Here is a 27026-nt window from a genome sequence, read left to right on the forward strand (position 1 = left end):
ATCCCTGTGTTTCTAGCCTGGGCCTATTGGTGTAATTGACGATGATAAGTTGTTAATCATTTTCACTTATCTTTAATCACAGCAAACCAAATCTCCAAGCATCTGGCTTCTTTCACTTCTTATGGCACTTTGTCATGCGGAGTGGGCGGAGCCTCGTGATGCTGTCACTCAAGGCGTGTGGGCGGAGCCACGCTCCCGCAGCCGTAACCGATCGATAAAAGTCTCCTTAGCTTAGCTATCGCTTGCACCAATGAGAGAAAAGCACAGTGACGAGTTCCAATTATATGGGCGAAGTGGCGATCCTACGGTAAATACACGGTCGAGAGCTGAGCAATGATTCAATATTAATGAGGAAGGGGATAAGAAATATGAAAAGTGTGGCATGATAGGCGAGCAAAACGGTTCATGTGTCTCGTTGTCGACACAAGGTGTCTCGAGTGACCCAGGCCTTTGATTGAACAGTAGTACAGGCGAGCCGACGTAGCTCAACGCTCCATCTCTCAGTGGATATATAGAATACGCTCTCTACACACGTATCAAGTTGACGGAAATTTGGAGCCAACAATTCGCCAATGATGGCTTATGCTCATTTACCTTTTCCTGCCACGACCACAAATCTACCTACAACGCAGGTAAGACATTGACATAGTTTCGCGTATAGTTCACCTTTGTCTATATCATCCTTGTCTGCCAGTCTTCTCTGACACCGTCGAGATGTCGCGCTTGTGTCAACACAGTGACGTCATGTTGTTCGTGACGATTTTAGTTTGTCACGTACGCTCTGCTTTGTTTTACATGCCTTCGTTTTAGTCTGTTCTTGTAGATTTCAGAACCTTAGTGATATCAACAACTTTGTGATAAACCACTAAATGTGTCATCATCTCAATTAACTGAGCGCTTGAAATGCAAGTTCCAAACTTTTGTCACTTATGAATGTTCTGTCCGTTTTGCCACTAACGGGTCCAGCCGTCTGAATTATACGATCATTTCCTTTCAATAGGGAAATTAAAAGTTTTAACTGTTTTAACATTTATTAATTTCTAAATTATTCAAATATGTTTCATGCGTTTATTTAGCAATGTCTGAATAAATATTAAAGACATCATTCAACCCTTTATTATCATCAGATATTTGAATTCATTGATACATTTGTCACAGACGATATGTGCATTACGTGTCAAAATCTTTCCGGTTGTGATGCAGTTTCATAAAATCATAAATGCATGATAATATTAACATTTGATTTATGGGTTTATGTTCCCTTATAGATTATCTAATCTAAAATACATTTTTATCATTTCAATAAAAACCTTTGGATATAAATATCTATGTCAATATGTATGCTATTTGTGTTTAGTAAGTGAGAATGTAGGCACCCTTTTCACCAGTTTTAGAACGTACATATACACGAAAGCTTATGCTATCCCAGTCTAATTCAAACCATACACAAGGCTCGAAGTTACAAGAAACCCACATGATTTAAATCAGCGATTGTAAGCATGCACTTCTGATAACAGCAGACCAAGTAGAAGGGAATGTCAGTGTTAAAGTGCACAATTGGCTCAATCTGTGTTGTGTATTCAAATGCTGTACCAGGATTTAGCATGATCGTATTTACAGTGACGGTATTCAGATAGCATAACAGTAGCCAAATTATGCAGACGCATTGAGCATGAAGCCGTTATAATCTCTTACGACATGTCTGTATAACGTTAAACAGTTCAGTTTATGGTGATACATACGTATATGCAGTAGGTTATGTTAGACAGAATCACAACATTGACAGAGAATACCCGTCTCTTCTCGAAATAACCCAGAACGCCGCATTGCCCTTCCATTGAACAAGCGAGTCTCAGAGTGTTAAAAGTTTATCACATATTTACCATGTGTTCATTGAACCTGTCGTGTGGGTCAGTGTGCTCGTGTCAAGGAAATTAACATTAGTAAAACTTTTTTTTCTATTCTAACCGCATTCATTTCTCTTCAGATGAGCCCCCCAAGTTCTGCCCCGACCCCCCGGGCTTGCTGTGAGAACGGTAGGCCGGTTATGACTGACCCCCACACGGGCCAGACTATCTGTTCTTGTCAGTACGGGTCAGCTCTTCTCAATTCCTACCAGCGACTCCCAGGACTGGCGTCCAACCTACTGGGCGCTACCCCCTACAGCGGAACCGGTACCCAGGGTTATGTAGGACTTGGATCGGAGGGGTCTGCCTTCTATAGTCCACTTGTAAGTTCAATCTTATTTTCCACCCCAGCGCTTTCATTGAGGTGTGTTAAGCCAAATGTTTATGACCATGCATCGCCATATACGTTTTTACGATGTGGAATATCCCATCGAATGGAGCCTTGCCCATTGCGATCGCTCCAGGCTCCTGACGCGAGTTGACTCTGAAACTTGACTTGACCAACCACCCTAGGTGAACCTTACTGCGATGTTCGCGCCGCTTGTTGTCTCTTGGCCATTAGTTTAGGATCTTCAACATGCTATGAGGCTAGCGTGACAACTTTACTGTCACTTATGAGCATATCGCGCGGTAGTTATCGTGTCAGGGAGGTCAAAATTTGTATGATGAAGTCAGTAGATTTGTGAGTCGCCATCAAAACATTCAGTTCTCAGTGTGAAATGTAAATAGATATTGAAGCTTACTAAGAGGTCGCTGGCATGCCTATCTTTTATCAGGAACATCCAGTTCCCATGCCAAGTAGCTCCCACCATTAGCTAGACTTCCCCTCAAAGAGCCCCACCGCACGCCGGGCCTACAGGCACAGGCTTGACAACCTACCTCACGGGACGTCCAATATGGCTGACAAGGAAAAGTAGCAGACGACATCTCAATAACGCGCGAAAAGGCACACGGGCAGATCGGTTTCCCCCACTATCGCGAGAATCCGTCATTTTTCAACCCTTCCCAGAACGGCACATACTTGTTGGTTAGTTTGACACGTACGAGTCCACCGAGCAAATTGTTGTTTGAAAAAGTTGAATTTTTTGCATACATTTCACAAATTTCACACTCCCCTGTCAAGACCTTTCTAAGCGTATTTAAAGCAAATTAAATTTATTTACACCCTCACAATTATCCCAGCCAGGAATGATTTTTGGAATTCAAACGCTCACGCCTGCCGTGCAGGTTCTTTTTCGACAAACGTTTCACCACTTCCTATCAAAGATGTTGACATTTGACCAGTGTGTTCTCTCAGTTGGACAATGAAATGATTGGTTGCTGTTGTCGAAGCAATGTGCACTTGTACACGCGTGTGCTCTACATATCTGTATGGTACATGACAGAGCGTGATGTTTGAAATTTTATTTATCAATGAACGTGTGCATAATTTCAGTGTGGCATGTGAAAAAGTTTCTATCCTTTGAGACCTTTTGAATAAATATTAAACGTTCATAGCATTAATTTTAAAACATAAAGAGAGTCTCTGTTTAATTAAATTAAAACCATATAACATTAATATTCGACAAAAAATATTTATTTGAATTTTGATAAAAGGTTATCTTTCATTAAATAAACAATTTCTTTGGTTAATAGGTGTAATTTTGAATAAATTTATATAACATATGGCAAAGCTGATTTTATCTTATTATTAATAAGGGTAATTATCATATTGAAATGCGAAATCGTTACAAATGTGAAACAAGCATTTGAACGGCTTACTGTTATTTTCCTCTATAGTTGACAAAGGTTGATTTTGTAGCATCGACATCTGACATGGACTTAACGTCATTATGATTGGCGAGTTATGTATGTCTTGTCGCATGTCTGTCTTCATTAATATGTGCATGTAGATACATATTTATAGGTTATCTACAATAACATAAATGATATTTAATGTATATTATAGTTAAGATATTATTTTTTTTTAATCTGATGCTGCCACCACTTCCATATATTATTATTATTATTATTATTATTATTATTATTATTATTATTATTATTATTATTATAACTTTCAACCATCTGTTCAACCTAACGATGATCATCATCCTTGTTACCCCCAGGGTGCTCCAGGAGCCAACATGAGGGACGGGGCTGAGGCGTGGCGCTCCCTCACCCAACCCGCCTTCACATACGAACCGTCAGTGGGGTTCTACCCCTACGGAGCCGGGTAAGACAATATTTTTGTGTTTTTAATCATTTTTGTTTCACCCCCACGTCATCATCTTGTGCATAAACTTTTTTTCAAACAGCTTTTATTCCATTTCAAAAGTACACAGAGAATACATTATGGCAATTGTGTATAAACTTTTGTCCCAGATCACCCACCAAGTATTTAATTCCGTTTTCATCATTATCCGAATTAATTATTGTTTTATCGTATTTTAAACAGTGCTGATGGAATTATCAACACTTTTGAATAAAACATAAATCTTGAGAGTTAATGAAGACGATTGTAGAAAATTTAAGCCTACAGTGTTTCAGTGTCCCTATGCTGGGGGCGTTTATGTATTTACGACGGGAGTTTGTTCCAAGACATTTATGACTACAAAACTGAAAATAAAATTTAATCAAGCGTGCAAAGTCATACAAGCGTGACATGGGGTGAATATCTATCTTGGATGATTGCCTCCTATCGGCGTAACTCTGTGGTTTATGTCCATTTCACGGTTTTGTGTCCCTTCTTACTATTAACCTGTCGCCAACCTCAGATTTTGTTATGCAGTTCAGTTTGAACTTGTTTATATCACACAGCTGAGGAGAGAGACCATTGTTAAAGCGGGTGCTCTTGTCAATTACATGTAATCTATAACTGTAATCTGATCTTGTCACAGTGGGCTCTAAATGTCAACTAATGTTATGAGGATGTTTATTCTGAAATTTATATTATTTGTTCTTCTGGTGTATGGTTTTATTCATTTCGGAAGGGACTTACAGAAACAGGCTTACCTACTAGCTACTGAATTACCGTATTGTTAAAAATAATAACATATTAAAGGAAGAAAATCTAAAATATTTTTTTTTACCTTCAATAGTCAGTCAATAGATATAGAACGTATATCAAGAGAACTTTATGATCTTCTCTTTCGATGTACCATGTTTTATAGAAAGTTAACATAAATTGTAATTTTACTCTATCCTTATCATGGAGAAAATACCGAAGAACAGAAAATTAATTTGTTAATGCGTCGTGAGCCTTTTTTGAAGTCCAGTCTCACCAACCCGCATCTCAAACACCCCCCTCCCCACCATCCCACGGGTTCCTCATCTGTAAACATGTTTAACTTGATAAACATATGTCACAGCGTGTCGATATTAACAAAGTCATATCGTACACAGAAACCTACATCAACGCATATTGAATGCATATTTCTGACTCACGTGAATTCGGATAATACAACTCAAGTCAAGCGGAGAGATAACTGTATAAAGTTAACATAATGTACATAATCGATGAAAACACAGCCAATGCTTGTAAGTATGATAGGACGTGTAGATTTCAAACGCGTGTTCCATAGAAGCTTGTACATTTCATTTTTCAGCACCTAGGCCACGAGAAACACGTGAACTGAGCTTCACACTGATCGTGTTGATAACAGATGCATAAAAGGATCATATGTTAATACCTGGCACACCGCAGATATAATGCAAATATACCACAGCTGGCTAAATATCAAAATGTATGTCATAAATTAATTATTAACACCCAGAAGGTGAAATGGTAAAATTCTATATGCTTTTTCTTCATTCATTGTTTGTGCCCTTGAATATGCTCGTGGTCCTATTCATATGATTTGTGGATACGTTCAAGCATGTATATATCGGCTGATACAAATTTCAGAACAATTGTCGATCGATATTTTTTAGTCTCTATACCCGTATCGGTGTTTACCAATTATTTGTTTGTTGGAATTAATTAAGCTTAATTAATTTAGGCAGCGACAGAAATTGGCACTAGTCCCATAGCCAAACTGTCCAATAGTTAAGGTATCATAAGGACTAGTAGAAATTTGCCATTTATAAGGGTTTTGCAATATGTTATCTTTATAAGGACTAGTGGACTAAAACTGTTTCTATGCTGTTTAGGTACATGTATTTGACTCACAGTAACCTGTGCATTATATATGCACATGCGTTTGTAAGGAGTTCTGACTTACAGAAAACAATGGAGTTACCTCAAGTCTGAAATTTGCAGTGATGTTAACATGTCACATACAGTTCTTGTATGTACATACTGAAACATCCCTCAACATACCACCCAGACCTTTTGATTTCATTTATATTCATATAGTTCTAATCCTGTTGCCAGACGTAGAGATAACCCGCAGCCATCATATCCTTATCTAGAGTATGCGTGTGGGTCGTTGTATCACACATGTTGAACTATGCGCCTGTAGTATATGTAAGTAACGGCATTGTCCCCATCGATGTCTGCTTCAAAGCTGACAGACATTAGTTTGTTGATGATGTTATAGATATCCCGTATAAGCCTACGATAGTCATCTTCTGAAGAACGACAGTTCACGATCTGTTGACACGGATATGATCGCTGACAGCAATAGACATGTACATCAGGGATAAACACCCCTGCCCCGAGATGCAACGATTGTAAATTCACCCGACCATTTCATTGTTAGGGCATAAAAAGTAGCGATGTTATCGCGATGTCAGTATACAATGATTGCAACAGACATATGTAGATTTCGTGTGCATTTCTTGATATTTTTATGTCCACCAGGATACAGTCTCGTAAAGATTACAGCATTACTGCAATTATGAGGAGCTGATGCCTTTCAAACCTTGCCTTTGTAAATCACAGGGTGATAATAGCCCTTTGTGCCCTTTCATCGTAGTGTAATGCCTTACATACAGACTGTAAACTGCTACTTGACTTTTCTCCCCTCATGCATAGCAAGGCATTACAACTGTGATACATTTCAAATAAACTGATGTCTATTTCATAGCGAGATATGCCATTTATCGGGAGGAACATATGGGTGGGTGTCATTATAAGAGGAACGGATGCGGACTGCCATCATATGTTTGTGTTTAGTGTTTATGGGTCAGTGACCCCCCTTCCCCTAACTTGCCTACCCTCGTATCCTCCTAAATCGTCTGGCCTATACAGAGATGAAAATTGTTTCCATAAGTGCCCCGGTTGAGAGCGAAAGAATGAAACGAATTCAAATCATTATATACAGATTAAAATAAAAATACAACAAAGAGGGTTAGTAGTAGTAGTAGTAGTAGTAGTAGTAGTAGTAGTAGTTATGTACATCATTCTCTTAACGTATAAACAGAGTATGCAAATATAATTATTAACATAAAAAACCACCTAAAAACCATCAACGTCATCATCACGATTATCATCACCACTGAACTGGATCCTCAGTTCCAAAGCATCGGACTGATGCATTCCCTCCAAACACCATCCCTAATCATATCCCGCGGAAAGTTTTACAGCCGCCCTACCCATCTCTCTCCCCTCCCCACGCCCTACCTGTCTCCTCCTCTCCCCAGCGGCCGATTGTCTAGATACTCCACCAGGAAGCTCCCCGTAATGAATGTCTTACTACCAGGCGGCTCTTATTTCACTGGTGAAATAAACAACGAAATCTACACTGTCAAAATATAGGTGGACTTCCTGCGAGAGTGAAATGTATCCCACATGTCGTATTTAACTGTTACAGCCGAGCGAGACGCGACTAGAACGAGACACATTACCGCTCAATTATGCTTAATTGTCTCCCGTATCTCTGGGAGAGTTACATTAGCGGCGAGGGGTAATTTCTAACTCAAATTGGGAGTAAATCGCCTCAACGCAACACCCGGGTCATTTCTGTGATAACGACATTACGCGCTGATGAGCTTTGCGTTGTGGTGTCTTCCGCGATATTATGACATGAATGTCATCGTTAATTTCTCCATCCTGCATCTTCGCAATATACGACCAGTCGTGATGCTGTTTGTATTATTGGGTCTTCACAAGCTAATGTATATATAAACGCCCTCTGCCCCTCTAAACGTCCTTACCCTCCCAATTTAATGACTTTTACTCGAGTCTCGTTCTTCAGCCGTTTTTTCTTGGCTGTCTATCGTAATGATTTCTTTTTAAAATTTAGGAGTTATGAAGACAAAGCGTAACCAGTGCATAGCAACTAAATGCTATGTGAACATGATAAGAATTATCTCCCTTGAACCTTTAATGATGAATTGGCAATGCATTGAACGAATGTAATAAATCTTTAAATTCAAATCATTAAAAATTCTTACATTGGTGTAGTGATTCCCTTTGAACATTTTGATGTTTTAAAAAAATACTCATATCTCATTAACTTGATTAATTGGGTTCAAGTTCATACTTATGTAATACTTATGAATATCATTATTTGTAGATATGGCGGTCTCGACCTCAACGCCAGACGGAAGAACGCTACAAGAGAGAGCACCAACACCCTCAAGGCCTGGCTGCAGGAACATATCAAGAACCCCTACCCCACAAAGGGAGAGAAGATCATGTTAGCCATCATCACAAAGATGACCTTGACCCAAGTGTCCACGTGGTTTGCCAACGCCAGAAGGAGGCTAAAGAAGGAAAATAAAATGACGTGGTCTCCCCGGAACCGCGGGGACGACGACGATAACTCCGGCGACGAGCGAGATGACGACGATGAGAAAGCTGATGAGGGAAAACTTTGCGATAAAGGTGAGGACCGTGAGGCTGGAGACACACGATTATAATGCCACATCTGTTTGTCCTGCTACTTTCTCTTATCTTTCTCTTTCTTCTGTCGTGTCTTTGTCCTGCTCGCATCTTCTCTCTGCTTTCTTTGTTCTCTCTCGCCTCTGATTTTTCTTTTCTCTTTTCCATTTGGTTTACTTCTTTAATTTGATCTTTCTCGTTCCCACTCTGTCCAGTGTCATTATCTATTTTCTTTCTCCTCCGAATCCTCTATCCCCTTCTCTCCCCATATCGTTCTTGTTATTCGTTCTCCTTCTCTAAATCCTCTATCCCCTTCTCTCCCCATAGCGTTCTTTATGTTCTTTCTCCTCTCAATCCTCTATCACCTTCTCTCCCCATAGTGTTCTTTATGTTCTTTCTCATTCTCTAAATCCTCTATCCCCTTCTCTCCCCATAGCGTTCTTTATGTTCTTTCTCCTTCTCTAAATCCTCTATCCCCTTCTCTCCCCATAGCGTTCTTTATGTTCTTTCTCCTTCTCTAAATCCTCTATCCCCTTCTCTCCCCATAGCGTTCTTTATGTTCTTTCTCCTTCTCTAAATCCTCTATCACCTTCTCTCCCCATAGTGTTCTTTATGTTCTTTCTCCTTCTCTCAATCCTCTATCACCTTCTCTCCCCATAGCGTTCTTTATGTTCTATCTCCTTCTCTAAATCCTCTATCACCTTCTCTCCCCATAGCGTTCTATATGTTCTTTCTCCTCTCAATCCTCTATCACCTTCTCTCCCATGGTGTTCTTTATGTTCTTTCTCCTTCTCTCAATCCTCTATCACCTTCTCTCCCCATAGCGTTCTTTATGTTCTTTCTCCTTCTCTCAATCCTCTATCACCTTCTCTCCCCATAGTGTTCTTTATGTTCTTTCCCCTTCTCTAAATCCTCTATCACCTTCTCTCCCCATAGTGTTTTATGTTCTTTCTCCTTCTCTAAATCCTCTATCACTTTCTTTTCCCATAGCGTTCTTTATGTTCTTTCTCCTTCTCTCAGTCCTCTATCACCTTCTCTCCCCATAGTGTTCTTTATGTTCTTTCCCCTTCTCTAAATCCGCTACCCCCCTTTCTCCCCATAGCTTTCTTTATGTTCTTTCCCCTTCTCTAAATTCGCTATCTCCCTTTCTCTCCATATCGTTTTTTATATTCCTTCTCCTCTCAACCTTCAATTCTCCTTCTGTCTCCATATCATCCTTTATTTTCTTCCTCTTCTTGGTATCTTATATTCCCTTCTCCCTTTCTTCTCCTTTACCCTTCCGTTTACCTTTATTTCTCTTTCGTCTTCGTTTCCAAATGCTCTCCCTTTCTCTTCCTTGATTTCTCCCCAATGAATAACGACAGACTCTCACTAGAAAGACAAAGTTCGCATAAATCCCACCGGATTATTATCATGGATTTCCTCCCAGTCCCCCTTTCTTCACCTCACCCCCACCCTTGATGTAGTCCCCACCCTATCTCGGGCAATAGATCCTAGGTAGATCTTAACTCCTTTCCACGTTTGTCTTAGAGTATCACAGCTGGTATTCTATATTAATGCATAACAGAGAATGTCAATATCAGGTGTCAATCAGTGTCTACAATCTTCTATTAGCAATAGTCTTTATCAATCGCTGACCAATACGCAAATACAATTTCCATTACAGCAAATATAGGCTCTTTAGATCGATGAATTATTCAGAATATTAAGTATAGATTGTCCGCGAATTTTCCGAATCATATTTCGCATTAACTGGTAACCAGGATCCAACTTTTAGAAACTTAGTACTATTATATCTAGTGTCAAATTATGCAAATTTCTTTAAAAATAAATTTGCATTGATCTTAACAGGCTTTTCGTGTTCCACGTGAAATTTCAAAGCTGAGTATTCATTTGATATGTGCAAGAACAGCCAAGTGTAGATATCTTTCTTTTCATAAAGTACTTAAATTGGTCGAACAGAATCGTTCCAATCTCGCTGTGGCACGATAACCTAATAAAAAAACTGAATTTCAAAACATGCCCCATATTAACGCGCATTAAATCATTTGCATAAAACCACTTAGACAAAGCAAATAAGACCACAGCCCAGAGTACCCGCGGCAGTTGGAAAGCGGCCGAACTTAATACAGAAGTAGACGATTGAATACTGGGAGGGTGGGGGAGTGAGGGGGGACAGAAGTCAGGGTGGGGTTACGCATGAAGAGGGTGAAGGGGCGGATTCAAGCCTTATAGCCAAAAGAAGAGGGATCTAAATAATGTGGGTCAACGAATTTAAATCATACGAATCACAAAATTTTATTCTAATTCCTTTATCCTGTATAAACAATTGTGCCACTTTCATTAGAATGACACCGTTCTCCCGCATTGTTATAAAATGAAAGAAGGGCCATTTTAGGTCGGCTCAACACTCGCGGGATGACTTTCTTGGAAATCTGAAATTAACCCTTGAACACTGCACCTCGTGTAATAGACCAAGGTTCATTAAGGGGCCCGAATCCCTATCATAGGCCTTTGATAAAGGCCCCTTTTATCTGCTATGCGCACAAAGATTATCATTACAGTAATCAAGGACTTGAATGAACGGGAGACTGAAAGTTTTGGAATACAATTAACCCAACCTAAACAAACGTCTCCCGCAAGCGGCGCGTGTAAAATGCGCGCGCTCGTCACGCGCTGCTGACGTCGTAATGATTGACATCTTGCAGTGAAATTGACATCGTCACGGCTGTCGCTCGCTGAGGGAACCCTGCTGGGGATTTGTTGCCTGGTATTGACGGGGTTTGCTAGAAAGTTTCTATTGGGGGATTTGGTACATGGTTTCTATGTTAGGTTGAAATCTGGGAAATGTTAATAATTCGCAACATAAGTTATAGCAAATATAAAAATCGAACTACACCGATTTTGTTGAACAAGCAATGTTTTTTCGCACTCTGTCGTGAATTGATTTGTAGAGATTTCATACAAATCTTATAAGAGCATTTTATCTAAATAGGCGAAATTATTTTTTTCAAACCCACAAAATTGTGAAACGCATAAGGTACTAAGGTACATTCATTTTAAAAAGAAAATAAGGCTTTTGTCTGAAAAGCAACAGTATGCATTTGTTCAATCGCATTCACCAGGAACCAAATGCCTATGCTTATAAATACGCCCTATTATCAATTTGTATTTGTTGTAAGTAACCGGAAAGTGCCCGAAAGATAAAATCCGACAGCCAAAGTGAGTTATGTTTGTAGAGATACAAGATAATTTCAATCTCAAATAACAGTCGAGTGTGAAATATCAAATTTTTCAAATGCCTCCTAATGCCCACCCTCCTGTTTCCGACTGAGCATATCTGTAATGTTTACATGCCAGCTTTAATGTAGGATAGGGTTAAATATGGATGCTAATTATCCCCGAGGTATGATATCGTCTTACAGATGGTTCGTTCGGATTGGAACTCGGATGGAATTGGGGAAGCATATGAGATTGAATATGCTTTGTACATGATTTTGCAGTTATCTCTGAATTTTGGCATTTTTTGATAACATTTACCTTTCCTCCTTAAACAGAAATTTGATTGACGTTATGTATATTTCAGTATTTAAAAACACGTGTGATACAAATCTCACAGATATAGTAGTAGGTGAAAATGACATGCGATGGAGACTAGGTGATGGTAGCAATGGCAGGTAAAATAAAACAAATCTGTTCCTTACTTAGTCCGTCATACAGACCCTGAAACGAATATATCCAATACAGCCCATGCAAGTCTATAATGTTTGGCAAGTCTAGATTCTTGCAGTATCTGAAAATGAAGAAAGTTTCTGGGCTCTTTTTTATTATATTTTATAACTTTAATTTAACACCTTTTTTCTGTAAAAACTGATAAAGAAGTTAGTCTATTCCTTACTGTTACCATGCCAATAGCTTTTCTTGTCTCAAACTTCCCCCCATCTTCTCACCCACACAACAATACGAAATTGGGGCAACCGTATTTTTTGTGATAAATACCCCACAACTGGTCTATGAAAGATTGCTAAAACTTTCCACGATAAAACACATTAGCATCTGGGCCTCCATTGAGTCTTGACCTCTTCGGTTGGGGTACTGATACTGGGCGCGAGGCTGATAACACTGTTAAAGTTCCATCCAGCTAACGCTAAGATAGTTAACAGCGTAAGGTCGGTTGACGCGTATTAATCTAAAAAAGCGACTACAGATAAAGCTCCTGTATTAATGATGTGAAAACGTTGAAAGGTTTGACGGGAGCTTATTAACTGATACGGCATGTTGCTTTTTAGGATCGGAAAGAAACGTCTTGATTTCATATATTTACAGAAGGGTAGAACGTTTGTTATGGTCGATGGTTTCAGTAATGGAGCAATCATGAGAATCTTTCAGAATCAACAGGTTCGAGTGATGTCTCCGACCTAAACCATGTCATGGTTAATATATTCGCTATAATTTTGCATAATGACCTATTTTTTTAAATACACGTTCAGAATGACCGTTGTATTCCTTGCTCAGAATCGACTGCAACAGCAACGTGACGTCATCATAATTGTGTATAAATGTACAGACTGAACATTTAAATATTGTCCAGACATGTATACTGTCAGGTTACCGAGTGAATGAACGTGTGAGTTAGTGAGTTTGATTTTAAACCGCTTTCAGCAATATTCCAGAAATATCACGGCGGTCGACACTAGAAATGGGCTTCACACACTGTATCCATGTGGGGAATCGAACCCGGGTCTTCGAAATGACGAGCGAACGCTTTAATCACTAGGCTACCCGACCGCTCTTGGGTCTACCAAGAAGGGGTTTTACATATTGTACATATATTGACAATCGAACCAAGGCCTTCCGTGTGACCAACTAACACTTTGACCGCAAGGCTGCCCCACTGCCCCTATGTCTGAGAGGACATTATTTGATCCTGTTTTGACATGTCCAAATATTGTTTAACGTTAATCTATTGTTTGAGTATTTGTTCAAGAATGTGTGACCCACAACACCGTATTTTAAAGATGTGATTTTTGTCATTCCAGATGGTGAAACCAAAGAGGAGGAAATAGATGTTGAAGCGGATTTATCTCATGACCTGAGTCGTGAAAAACCAGTCTCAGACTCGAACCACAAATCCAAGTGTTCTGGTCTCTTTCCCGACGATGATTGTGTTTCACCTGTTCCGAGTGTGGGAGAGGATTCACGAAGTCGGTTATCTCCCCCTCAATCACGTGACTCAGACTCTTATACAAGTGACGGTCTCAACCAATCAGACTGCGAGCACGATTCACAGCAGAAACCAAAAATTTGGTCCGTGACAGACTTTTTGCACACTACGTCATCAAAAGCTGTGCCTACGTCACCCAAAACGTGTGAGAAAAGTGACTCTGTGAATAGTTCAAGGACATTGAATCTTTCAAATGGACATGACTTGCATACGGGTCCCTCATCGCTAAGTCCCCTCTTTACTTCATACCCTACCCCCGTTGGGTACTCCAACCCCTCATCTTACCCCTTCTCCATCACTAGTCAAGGTTTGGGCAAGACATCGGCGCGGCCGTCCTTTGGGAGATTCAACCCTTACCCAACAGCTCGCCCGACCCCCGCAGACTCGGTTTTCTCTACCCCACGGGACTTTAGCATAGTGCGGGAGGGTGAGTGAAACAGACGTGACTTCACTGTGCCAATACATGTATATACAGTCTCCTTATTTGTGTTTTATTCTGTTTCAATAAATTGTTGAAATCCGTAAGCTAGTGAGTGTCTTTATTTGTAGAAATTACACTTTGATTTCCTGACACAGTTTTAGCACATTTCTTAGACGCTAGAAACACGCGTTAGATGCAATGTAGCCACAACCTGAGATGTTCATTTCACGTGAAATGTACATGGACAACATTCTGTGAATATTTATGTGATAACAAAATGTCACATTCTTTATGTAGTCACATATTTCCTCACACAACTAGAACAGATTCATGACAGCCGTCAACAGCTATAGTCAAATAATGACATGTTGGCATGAAAACAACTTTGAGGTGACATTTACATCTATAATCAATTTCTGCCAATCACCCCAAGGATTCATATTCCACTAACTGTAACGTGTCACGCATAAGAGTGGCTTAACTGAGTAATGTGGGTCAATTTTCACATTTTTTAAGTTTGGATTTATGTCAAAATTTACACTTGAAGCGATAATTAACAAAGACAGTATCACGTCAAACCAAAGGGAACTTGGGAACTAATTGTATTGTAGCAAAATGTTTTCGTGTTACCGCGTTCGTAGATTATATATATTTCAGAATATACTGTTAATTATATATATACGCATAGATTGATGCTTATCAAACACCAATACATAGCCTCTCTAGGGGTAGAAACTGACATATATGTATTTAGTACTCTAGTCCTTATAAATATAGCATACAGAAAAACCCTTAAAAATGGCAAATTTCTACCAGACCTTATTTTATTATACCTTAACTTTTGAACACTTTTGCTCTCTATTTTGAAGTGATCGATTGCAAGTGCAGAACAAAACAAAGGATCGAGCCAAGAAGTTTATCTAACCAAAAGGATATACTTCACGATTTCTAATTCAATTTATGAACTTAAATAGTTTTTTGCGATAATTCAACGATATGTTTTTCAAATATTACATCTTACTCCCGAAAGACGTGTGAAGTTTAAGTGTTAATCTTACGAAAGGTGACACTAACGCTCGAATCATTGGCTCATTTAAAGAGTCTATCAACGTTATGTAACACGCGTGGGCTGTCTAAATACCAAGCCCACATTCTCGGAAGGTTAATAAAAAAATCAAGGTCATAAAAAGTAACTACGTAGGGGTCTTCCTTTTACAAGATAGTATCGGTGTGGCGTTCGTTCCACGTGACAAACACGTGTCTTTGTCCCTGCCTGTTGCATGACGTCAGTGCGGGTGTACGAAGTACATAAAGTGTCAGACAATTTATACAATTTAACACACGATCTATGAAGATTTCTAGTAACGCGTGTATACTATGTACGTAAATGCCACATTGATACAATACTTAATTTCAGTGCTAGAGCTGAGATAATTTTGACCGACCAAATTATTCTCGACTTGAATTGGACTCTTTTTTTAATGTACTCTCTCGGGTCTGGATTAGATATAATTGTTTCGGTGTCTGTATGACAGACTATCTAATGTTTCGACACCCAGATTTCGGATTTCTTACAGGGACCAAAGTGCCATTTGTTACAGAATTGGCTTTCTAGTTTCTAAGATCACTTGTCGAATGTTCTTTCCTTTATCAACGAATGGTGTATACCACTGAATAAACAAAGTATCTGTTGCAAGAAATGAAGGATGGATCAAACTTTAAAAATTGGATTAACCAATAAATATCAGTAAATTCGATATCCCTTGATAGATTTACTGCATTGTGGTTACTGAGAACACATGTATAAACCTAAAAGACTGAATGAATCCTCTACCCACCCCACCCTCAATAACACACACGCTCACACACACCTAATAACACACACCCTCACCCGCATACACAGAGGTCCCCTCTCTCACACACGTGCACACACACGCACACTAAAGAATATAGGTGCAAAAAACAATAAACACCATGTCAATATCAGTTGAGCTACTTCAAATGTGTAGATTTCTCCTGCACGAACAAATCATGCGTTTCTCTTCATAAACATACTCATTCTTCTTCCCCTTTTCGCGCAAGATTACCCCGAATGCAAAATGCCTTTTTTCCAAAGGTGTTCTATGGGTTTCTGATATAGGCAAAAATCACTCTTTATTTGACGACCAGGGTTAGTGTACCCAACCAAGGTACGTGTACCCTGTGTATACGATATGGGTATGATTTGTCTCTCTTTATCAACGCAGCACTGCCTCAATCTGCTGCCTCAGACTAGACCAATGTTGGAAGGAGAAGAATTGTCCGTTTTGATATTGATAACAAACAACATGATATTGTTTCTTAAGTAGATAATTCGATCAAAGCCACATTAATATAACGATCAACAAAATAATTAATTGAAACTCATTACTTTACCACACTTTTGGGACCATTTTGTTTTTGGAATCTTTTACCAGGTCTAAGACCTGATTTCCTTCAGGTTACCATAGGAATTGACTCCGGAAGTCTGGTTTATGAACCAGAGACTCTGGGGATCTGAACCAAAATGCTAAAATATCATTGAACTCCAGACATACTGGCGGTCCAACCAACAGCATCCTCTGGACAATTCCCACGTGACCTTTGTTGATTCAGTTGCCAGTCGATAACACCTCGGTTCACTAATCTGTTTATACGACCGACTGTTGTGCAGACGTATTGATATGTTTACACTTTATACTAGAGAGGTACACGTATATACGTGATACATGGAGAATGAGCGCCGATTTAACGCCGATTTGAACAGTATTTCAGTTTTTCGGTTTGTCATCACCGTACCCCTGCTCCTGGGTTTCACTGAAGTGGTAAACATCTGAGACCTGCATTACTTCGGGCTTTCCTCCCGCATTAAACTGACACGCCGTGATATAAGTGGAATACTTTTCAAAGCGGTGTAAAACCAAACTCACTCACTGTGCGATTCTATGTAGAAACTTTACGAAAGTAACGGAGTTAAGCTTTGCGCTGTATTGACAGTTTTCAGATATTTTACATGTATATGTGAGATTTCCCTCACGTCAACAGGTACACGAGTAATGTTGGAAAGTGTGAGCTCTTTGCTCCTTACATTCGGGGGTCTGAATCTACAACAAGGCGGTCAGACAATGTCGCCATTTTCTTATCACCCATCAATCTACTAATACGGGAAATTTCAAAATTAATACGGAAATCGACACGAGTACTTTGAATGTAAATATAGACGTTGATTCCAAAGATTTCATTTATCAAATAAAATGATAAAGACATAAAATATTCTGTTTATTTCTAAATTGTGAAATATGTATGAGAGAGAGAGAGGGGTGGGGGGGGGTGGGGGTGGGGGGGGGGGGGGGGTGGGGGTGGGGAGAGGGATGAGAGAGAGAGAGAGAGAGAGAGAGAGAGAGAGAGAGAGAGTGGGGAGTACATATATACATATTCCTGTTAGATTTATCAAGACTAATAAACGTCTTATTGTGATTCAAATATCTTTCTCATGCAGAAACGAGACTATATTTATCTACAAACATAGATAACAGCAAGAGGTATATAAGATTAATAAGGCATTTCAAACTTGAACACTATGATGATAAGTGGTAACGGAAAGCAGTCCTGCTTATGTCAGATCATTCTTGGACACCTGGTGTCACCGTTGTGATATTACGATTGCTCGTGAGAGGAGCAAATATCTGAATCGTCGCGTCTATTTGTCTAATCTATAACCCATTTCATACGAAAGGTGTTTCTAGATATCCAAAAGGACAACTAGGCGCCCATTATTCGTTAATCCAGAAGTAGGTTAACCAGGGCGATTTCACTAGGAACGGTGCCGTCTGGATTAACGGGATCCGTGTCTGGCATTTTTTATATATTTTTATTATTATTTTAATTTTAAGTAAAAGATTCCTAAATACAATTAAATCGGATACTTTAAATCATTTTGGAATTCACAGTCATTGATATAACAATCCCTCCGTGACCTGAGAAAAAATACTGATAATCATATCATGAACATACCAGACTTGTTTCCACAGCAGGACATCAGCACATACATTAAATAAGCATAATTATATATTTCTAACTAATGTTCTTGTTCTTAACTAGTGTTTCTAGTGTTGATTATAAAGAGTGGATGCACTCTTTATAATCAACACTAGAAACACTAGTTACGAAAACGAACACCTGTATCATATTGTTTATAGTTTTAAGTGAGTGAGTTTGGTTTTACGCCGCTTTTAGCAATATTCCAGCAATATCACGGCGGGGGACACCAGAATTGGCTTCACACATTGTACCCATGTGGGGAATCAAACCCTTGTCTTCGGCGTGACGAGCGAACGCTTTAACCACTAGGCTACCCCCGCTCCTTATAGTTTAAAGGGGCAGTGGGATAGCCCGGGTTCGATTCCCCACATGGGTTATAATGTGTTAAGCCAATTTCTGTGACCCCCGGCGAGCCATTGCTGGACTATTCCTAAAAGCAGCGTAAAACCATACTCACTCACTCACTCACTTATAGTTTAAAACAGAATTTTTTTATTGCCAACTTTTCCACTGAATTAAAGGTGAATGAATGCCCCATCTCACATAGGGGCGTACACTTTGGGCAGATATTGATTGGCGGACGATGCAGCGTGTTAACAAACTGAATTACAATTTTCATATTAGCTTTATTACATATAATATGCCATGCCCAAGCTTGAGACGGCACAGCTATGAGTTACTTTTGTAAAACCGACAAGATTGTATAAACAGCTTGCTGATGTGAAAAGAAAAAAAACTACTTTATACATTTCTATACAAAAGTTTCGTTAAAGGCGCTCAAGTTCTATAGACGGTAAATCGATGTCTTTCAGTCCAGTGCCTGAACGATGTAGTGTGTTGAAAAGAGACCTGTTGTCTGGAATATCCCTGTTGTTACCCCATTAAATCATTTGTTTAAGCGTTGCAACTGAGATGGAAAACAGCGCATTGTTTGCAACACAAAGACTGATTTTATTGTCAAGAAGAGCGCTTCGCCGTCAATCCTAATTGTTGAAGGTGAAATATGAATAAATTTCCTACGAAACACATGCTTCGCGTCTATTATCCCATTTCCAATCAAAATACATCGATTTCTCATTCGAAAACGTTTATTGCAATTTGATGTGGAGTTGTCATCAATTTTCAATTTGGCGACGATGAAATTTCTTAGGGTAATGCAAATGTTAACCCTTCCCTATAATACGTGACGAATGTAACTTCACGTATAACAAATGTCCTTGCACTTCAGTGAAAAATAGATTTCCATCACATGAAATGGACACAATTTGCAACATCTTGAGCTTGTTTGTTTCATCATTATGTATGACAAGTTCATGTCGATAACAGCTTGGTAGAAATCCATATGGTGTATATTTCACAACGAAACATTCAGCTACTGTTGGGGTCTTGGGATTTCTTAAAGCGATTGAAAAGGCTATCACATGACACAGTGGAAATTTCAATTGTCACTTCTAATTGAAAATTTTAAAGTGCATATACCATGAAATATAGTAATAGATTTTTCCTACAGCCAGTTTCATGAACAATACGTTAGCCAAGAAGAAAAGTGTGAAAATGTAATTTTAAAATTATTATCAAAGTAACCTTGGCTGCCCGACGTAAGGCTAAAAAGTTATATCCAAAAAATATCAATATCAATCAAAACGATTTTATGTTTGATATAGTTCGCCCAATTATCGTCGTACAATTCAAAACGCTTTTCCATTAAAATAAAATACACACTTTAAGCAGATCTTTTATCATTGATGCAAAATAGATTCTATTTGTTTAAGTTTCGTTATGTATACTTTCCGAAGAAAATAACAGTTGTGGCAGGGTTGTATTAGTACATGCATATTTATTTCAAAATATTTTATTGCTAAAATTAAAGTTCATAACAATGGATACAGTTTACTTTCATCTTATGTGAATCCATTACATTACTAAATGCAAGGTCGTAGTGTATGTATGCTTTAGTAATTTATATATTCAATTGGCTATTGAAATTCAAAGTAAAAAAATACGCTTTTGTAACAGTTCCCTCTACTAAATCAACCCAAACCATTTCCCATTTTCAGCTCCTGTCTGTGACGTCACGCTGTTTTTTTTAAATGATGATGTTTTTGAACGAATTGACAGTTGGTGGGTTCATGCCTACGTAATCCTGAACCCACATTTCAATTAATGTACACGTGGAACTGAGGGACCTATTCTTTATTTTTTTGATATTCTAGTTTTAGGATTTCAAATTACGTTGGAAAACATGTGTCGCCAGCCAGGCTTGAACCCGCATCGTGGAGTTGAACACGAGTAATAGTCGACATTAGGTATGGCGACACATGCCAGAACGGCGTAAAATAAATTAATAAATATACTTTTGTTATATTAAGTTCCCTATATTATTCATATAACATTAAACAAAACGAATGATATTAAAGACAGATACAATATTCTTTTATAAGAGTGGTCAATCTTAAATTCTTAAATATAAGAGTCTAATTGTACGTAAACATACCATTTGTTTATTTATTGTTTGTTATGAATTTTGTCATATGCACATAGTTTTTTAATTGTGATGTCTGGGTGTTATCCTTTTTAAAGATTATTATAGAAATGACACAAATATCAAATTATCGTCTTATTAAACGAACGATAAACCACCAATACAGCCAATCACACCATACTCATTACTGATCTACAAACATAATTATTTCTTTTGTCTGATTTTATTTAATCATCTTTACATAAAACTGCGAAAAAGCTGTCTTGTTATGCACACATGATCTTCAAAAGCTAATCAGCAAACTAAAAAATGAACAAATCGAAAAGAACTGCTTTTATGAATTTCGTTCAGGATCACTGCGTAAGACCGGAAGTTCTACGGTCGCCATCATTAATTAACCGACGGAGGCTAGAGTTTGATCTAATCATATTCGTCTCTTTATATGTGAGCATGACCCGGATATGAAATTAGGAATGCATTCCCTTTTCTTGTACAATATTCTCTGAAAACATGAAAGTCTCTTTCTGACACTATACGATTGAACAGGCGACCCAACAAAGGTTCAATAAAACCCAGTGTTACTGGGCGTGTATCGTACACAGATGCTTGGGGGCTGACGTTTTCAAAACATCTGATCCCGTCGCAGCATGGCGCTCTGGCCATCCAAAATGATCGCATCGGGGATATTGTACAGAGCTGCACTCATTTAATCGTTGCGACAATTCTACCATAGCAGTAACAAAGCTAGGCCGAGAGATCAAAGTCAATAAGTCTCCTTTCGTTCATGTTTTTCAATAATCTTCCTTTTCTACAATTCCTTCTCACAATGCTTCTCCTGGATTAGCCCAATATGTTACAAAGTCACATTGGCGAGTCAGGGCGGAGAGCCCCAACAAATGGTACGGGGCGTTTGATGTCCTTGTTGTAAGAACAAAATCTCCAAAGTCGACTGGGGACTTTACACGCATTTTTAACAATTAAGCTAAGAATTTGGATTGGTCGACGCTCTGTGATTCAATACGGCGTACTAGGCACCCCGATCGTGGGACCCCCCTATAGCAGGTGGTGAGGGGGAAATTGGGTACGTTGCTCCCAAGCTCTTTGTAGCGCTGCGTAAGAATGGGTAAAATAAGAATAGAGAGCTGTATTAGTTTATTAATTTGGAAGCTCACATGACGTGAAAGGATGCTACTCTGGAGTGAATATTTGGGACTTTTATTTCTGGAGTTAGTTTGAGTCTATAGATAACACGGGTATGTATATATTCTTTGCCTGCAGCACAACACTGAAAACAAACACGTCGCTGATATTAAAATGCTTTTAATGCAGTTCATGTGAAGTGACTGTGTGTAACGTTATGGGTTGGTGTGGCGGTTTGCCAGTTGGTTGTTTAAATGTCACACTACGTGTGTGCAGATTTCATCTCCGTTATGAAATATCAAATCAAAGGAATTCCGGCACATTGAGTAAAACATATTTATAAACGATAAATTTAAACTTTACAGTAGTGTTTAATAAGGGAACAGAAAATATAGTAATGGTATTTAAAAAGGTTTACGGGGACTATATGCCTTGTTTTCAATTTGTTAATTTTTTTAATATATTCATGAAATTTACACAATAGTATCCGTATTTCAGCAGTACTGTGGTTGTCATATTGTTAAAGGCAACATATGTTATATGTTTTAACTATTTATCTAAACAGCCTGGCACAAGAATGTATGTATGCACCCATGTTAGAATGAAACAAACAAGTATGGTGATGTATTTGATACCGGTTTCATAGTTGTGTTGGACCTAAAGTTCGCAGTGTTCCGGCGACTGTTGTCAGCCAAGTACCATTTTGATAACGTTCGTATTTTTTGGTTGAATCAGTTTTCAAATGTATACTTTCTTTTGCTCGCAGTGTATGTAAATAAATCCTGTATTTTATTTCTGTGCGCAAATGTCTTCATGACACGAGACATCAACCTAACAAGCAGGGCTACGTGTACCGGACAACGTGATTATTTAAATACATGTATACCGTTTGTATTTCATTATGTTCCGGGTTCTTAAGGAAGAAGATTAAACACCAGTCTTCAGTTATATGCGTTCAAAATCCCGGATGCAAATTCATGCCGTCTCCGAAGACAAACAACAACACAACAAGGGCAAATTAGTTTTGTTTTCAGTAAATAGGCACAATAGAAATGCTAGGCTTAATCGACATTGTATGTAATTTGAAGGTAGATATGGAAATATTCAAATAATTTGGTTTGATAAATTCCTGTCTACTTTAATTCAATATGGGATAACACGACAATGTACAAGGATTTGGCATACATTTGAGAATCTCACACCATTATCGTATAAACATTAAACATATACAGAGTAAGTTTAAAGTACAACAGTAATTTATCAGATGCATCGATGTTATCATCTACGCGATTTATACATTGTTTGTTTGTTTGTTTGTTTGTTGTGTAACGCCGCACTCAGTAATATTCCAGCTATATGACGACGGTCTGTGTAAATAATCGAGTCTGGACCAGACAATACAGTGATTGATATCATGAGCATCGGTCCACGCAATTGGGATACAATGACAAACATCAACTAAGTCAGCGAGCCTGACCACCTGATCCCGTTAGTCGCCTCTTACGACAAGCATAGCCGTCTTTTACAGCAAGCATGGGTTGCTGAAGACCTATTCTACCCCGGATCTTCACGGGTCGATTTATACATTAATAAGACATGCTTTAGGAAACGTATAAGTTGATCAATTAAACATCAGTAACTTTCACTTTCAGTATGTTTGTATATTTGTGTATGGTCCACCAAGCAAATATTAGTTTCGGTATCCATGACTACGTTCTAAAATAGACCCCGATATGAGAGACTTTTGTTTTTTATATTGATTTTATACTGAAGAGTGTGTCCACTATTACGTAATCATAGTACTTATTTTACATCACAAGCTAGTACCCATTTTACAAAATGTCCGTACTCATTTTACATAAGATGTTAGTACTCATTTTGGAGTAGTGAGTGAGTATGGTTTTACGCCGGTTTTAGCTATAGTCCAGAAACATCACGGCGGGGACACCAGAAATGGGCTTCACTCATTGTACCCATGTGGGGAATCGAACCCGGGTCTTCGGCGTGACGAGCCGTTCCTACTCGGGGACCCCACAGCCCTGCATTAGTGGGAGTAGAAAAAACAAGAGTCAGTAACATAAACGGCATTTGTAGTATTGATAGGGTTGTGAACGTTGTAATGATAGGAGTTGTTGCATGTCTGTGTCGGCGGTCTGTATGTAATCGAGTCTGGACAATTTGGGATACGATTACGTGCATCAACCAAGTCAGCGAGCATGAGCACCCGATCCCATTATTCGCCTTTTACCACATGCATGGGTTATTCTTGAGAGTAATAAAATATTAGTAGTGATAGTAACAAACGTAAATGTAGTAGTAGTTTGTTTTATTTTGTTCTTGGTGTTTTCTAACTGTCCTTTCTCTTAAATGCGAGGGGAAGTGGGATAGTCTAGTGGTTAAAGTGTTAGCTCGTCACGTGGAAGAGTTCGATTCCCCACTTGGGTAATTATTGTGTGAAGCCCATTTCTGGTGTCCCCCGTCGTGATATTGCTGGATTATTGCCAAAAGTGGCGTCTACTCACTCACCCTTAAATGCGATCAATGCATATAATGTTATCTGTTAGATTTACTGTTAAATTCACGTGATAGAGCTTCGATTAACAGTAAATAACCGAGATATATACATAAATAACACGTACACATTTTGACGTACAAGAACATGTACTTGACGCTTCCGATATACATACGTACGTGACACTATCGATGAATAAACGTGTACGTGACGGATATACCTGTAGCAGTCTGGTATCTGTATTACATTACAAGACAACTATATGTCAGTTCCGTCATTCGATAGGATCCTCCGATCATGGCCAACCTCTTGACCTATGGCTTGACACGTGTCAAGAGGTCATAATATGACTTCAAGAATATGTTAATATACACAAATCTGAATAAAAGCAGCATAACGTATTTGTCAGCGGTAACGGTAACTGACGGGTAACATTTGAAATGAAAGGAAGATACAGTTCTAATCTTTGACTAGATGTAAGCTGAAAATAAGACACGTGCTGTTCCTGCCAACAACAATGGAGTATTTGTTACATCGGGGCATGATTGATCATACGTATCAACACGAGGCAAGGGACAGGAGACGTGACATGTGTGACACTCACGAGATACTCCGAATGTGACATCGTAAATTCCTCGAAAAAGAGTCCACAGATTAATGGGAATTTTTCAAAAAACTAATTACGCTTATATATGTGTATGTTTTAGCACCTAGTAACACGGGGTAGGACAAAAAACATATTAGCAGTATGGTTAATATCTTTCAATTCCTAACATAAGTCAAGTGTGACAGGATGATAGCTTAAATGGATGAATTGTTTCGCATTGGTTACAATCAGTATTCAGTAGAGACAAGAGTTATCTCCCCTTCAGAGCTCTTCGCAGGTGCGGTCCATTAATAAAACGGGGCTGGACATGTACTTCCGCAATTCTTGTTCCCACACTTGACTTTCACTCCGGCGTTAGACTGACCTGGGTCAAGCGATGCCCTGACACAACATGATGACTTGATTGACCATTCCACTTTGACACCTGACACGAATGTCCTAACGCGGTCGTTCGGTAACATCAACAGCAATGCACATCTTCTAACAAGTTGTTTAGTTTCGCAATATGGTGGCTACGTCCGCTGAGCTATTGTCGCAACATTGCCAACACGTGTCTTCTGATTGCACAGTTACTTTAGTGCCTTGGTGTTTGTCCTATATTATTACAGCTGTGTTGTGATTATATTTGTTCTGTAATCTAAAACAATCCGTCTAGAATGTTCAGGAAACTGTACATATTTTAATCCAATGGAAATGCAGGTACAGATACATCAAATATATCATGATATATCCTGCGGCATCACTTCGCAAGGATTTCTGTATGACAGCAACGCGTTTTGCAAGTTTTTCTGTATGCTAAAAATATTGCATTTGTCATATGTAGCAGATCTGTCTCTTCTCTCATCCCTCTCTCTTCTCTCTCCCCCTCCTCTTGCTCTTTTCTCCCATCCCTCTTCCCTTCTCTCTCGCTCTCTCCACCCTCTCCCTCGCCCCTCCTTTCTTGCTCTCTTCTCTCTTATACTCTGTCTGCTCCCTCTCCCCATCATCTCTCGCTCTTCTCTCTCCCTCTCCACATCCTCTTTCGCTCTCAGCTCTCTTCCCTCTTTCCTCACTCTCTTCGTCTCCCCTTTTTTCTCGCTCTCTTCTCTCTCATCCCTCTCTCCTCTCTCTCTCCACCCCTCTCTCTTGCTCCCTTCTCTCTCTCCCCTCCCCCGTTTTCTTGCTCTCTTCTCTGTCTCTCTCCCCTTCCCACTTTTCTTGCTCTCTTCTCTCTGTCTATCTCTTCCCCCTTTTCTTGCTCTCTTCTGACTCTCTCCCTTCACCTCCCTCTCCCTTTCTTTTGCTCTCTTCTCTCTGTCTCACTCTCCCCAGCCCCTTTTTTCTTGCTCTTGTCTCTTTCTCTCTCTTCCCCTCCCCCTTTTCTTGCTCCCTTCTCTTCTGTTTCGCTCCCCCCTCCCCCCCTCTCTCTCTTTTTAATATGATGTGCATTTTTGACAGTTAAATTTGTTTTAATCTTTTCCAGATTCCGATGTGTCCGATGCTTTGAACCTGTCTCTTTGACAACACCTTACAGATAATATCAAGATGAATTAATGTATTTTAGAATTATAAATTTTATATTAGAAATTATTTCCTTTGAAATAATTCTCGATATTTTATTATCTTTATGTTATCGACATGAGAAAAATAGTGTATTGTTTTATAAACCAAAAAAATATTAAATTCTTAATGAGTTAACACATAAATATGTGAGTAGAAAAAAGTAAACGTGATCTTGTGAATAAAACAATTTATGTATAGTAACTGTTGTTTGTTTTTTTCATTGTTATTAATTATATTCCATAACGAAACATTAAGATATCTCGGTCTTGTTCCTTGATATGGTATGAGGGACAGTACACCCGTTTATTTTGGAGATAAATTTATATGATTATGATTATTGACAAGGTTGAAAGATACAGAATTATCCAATTTTGGTTCGTATTCTGG

At 38.9% G+C, this 27026-nt stretch overlaps 1 protein-coding gene across 1 annotated transcript; it reads left to right on the forward strand.

The window, feature by feature from the left end:
* Nucleotides 1–273: 273 nt before the first annotated feature.
* LOC124143143 (iroquois-class homeodomain protein IRX-6-like) lies at nucleotides 274–26819 on the forward strand. The gene is made up of 6 exons (XM_046512370.2): nucleotides 274–632; nucleotides 1988–2230; nucleotides 4013–4119; nucleotides 8345–8655; nucleotides 13692–14303; nucleotides 26560–26819. Exons 1-6 carry the CDS (start codon nucleotides 573–575, stop codon nucleotides 26595–26597), a joined length of 1371 nt encoding a protein of 456 aa, XP_046368326.1. The 5' UTR covers nucleotides 274–572; the 3' UTR covers nucleotides 26598–26819.
* Nucleotides 26820–27026: the final 207 nt, after the last annotated feature.

Source organism: Haliotis rufescens, unplaced genomic scaffold, assembly GCF_023055435.1.
Source record: "Haliotis rufescens isolate VD_foot unplaced genomic scaffold, xgHalRufe1.0.p SCAF_17, whole genome shotgun sequence".
NCBI lineage: Eukaryota > Metazoa > Mollusca > Gastropoda > Lepetellida > Haliotidae > Haliotis > Haliotis rufescens.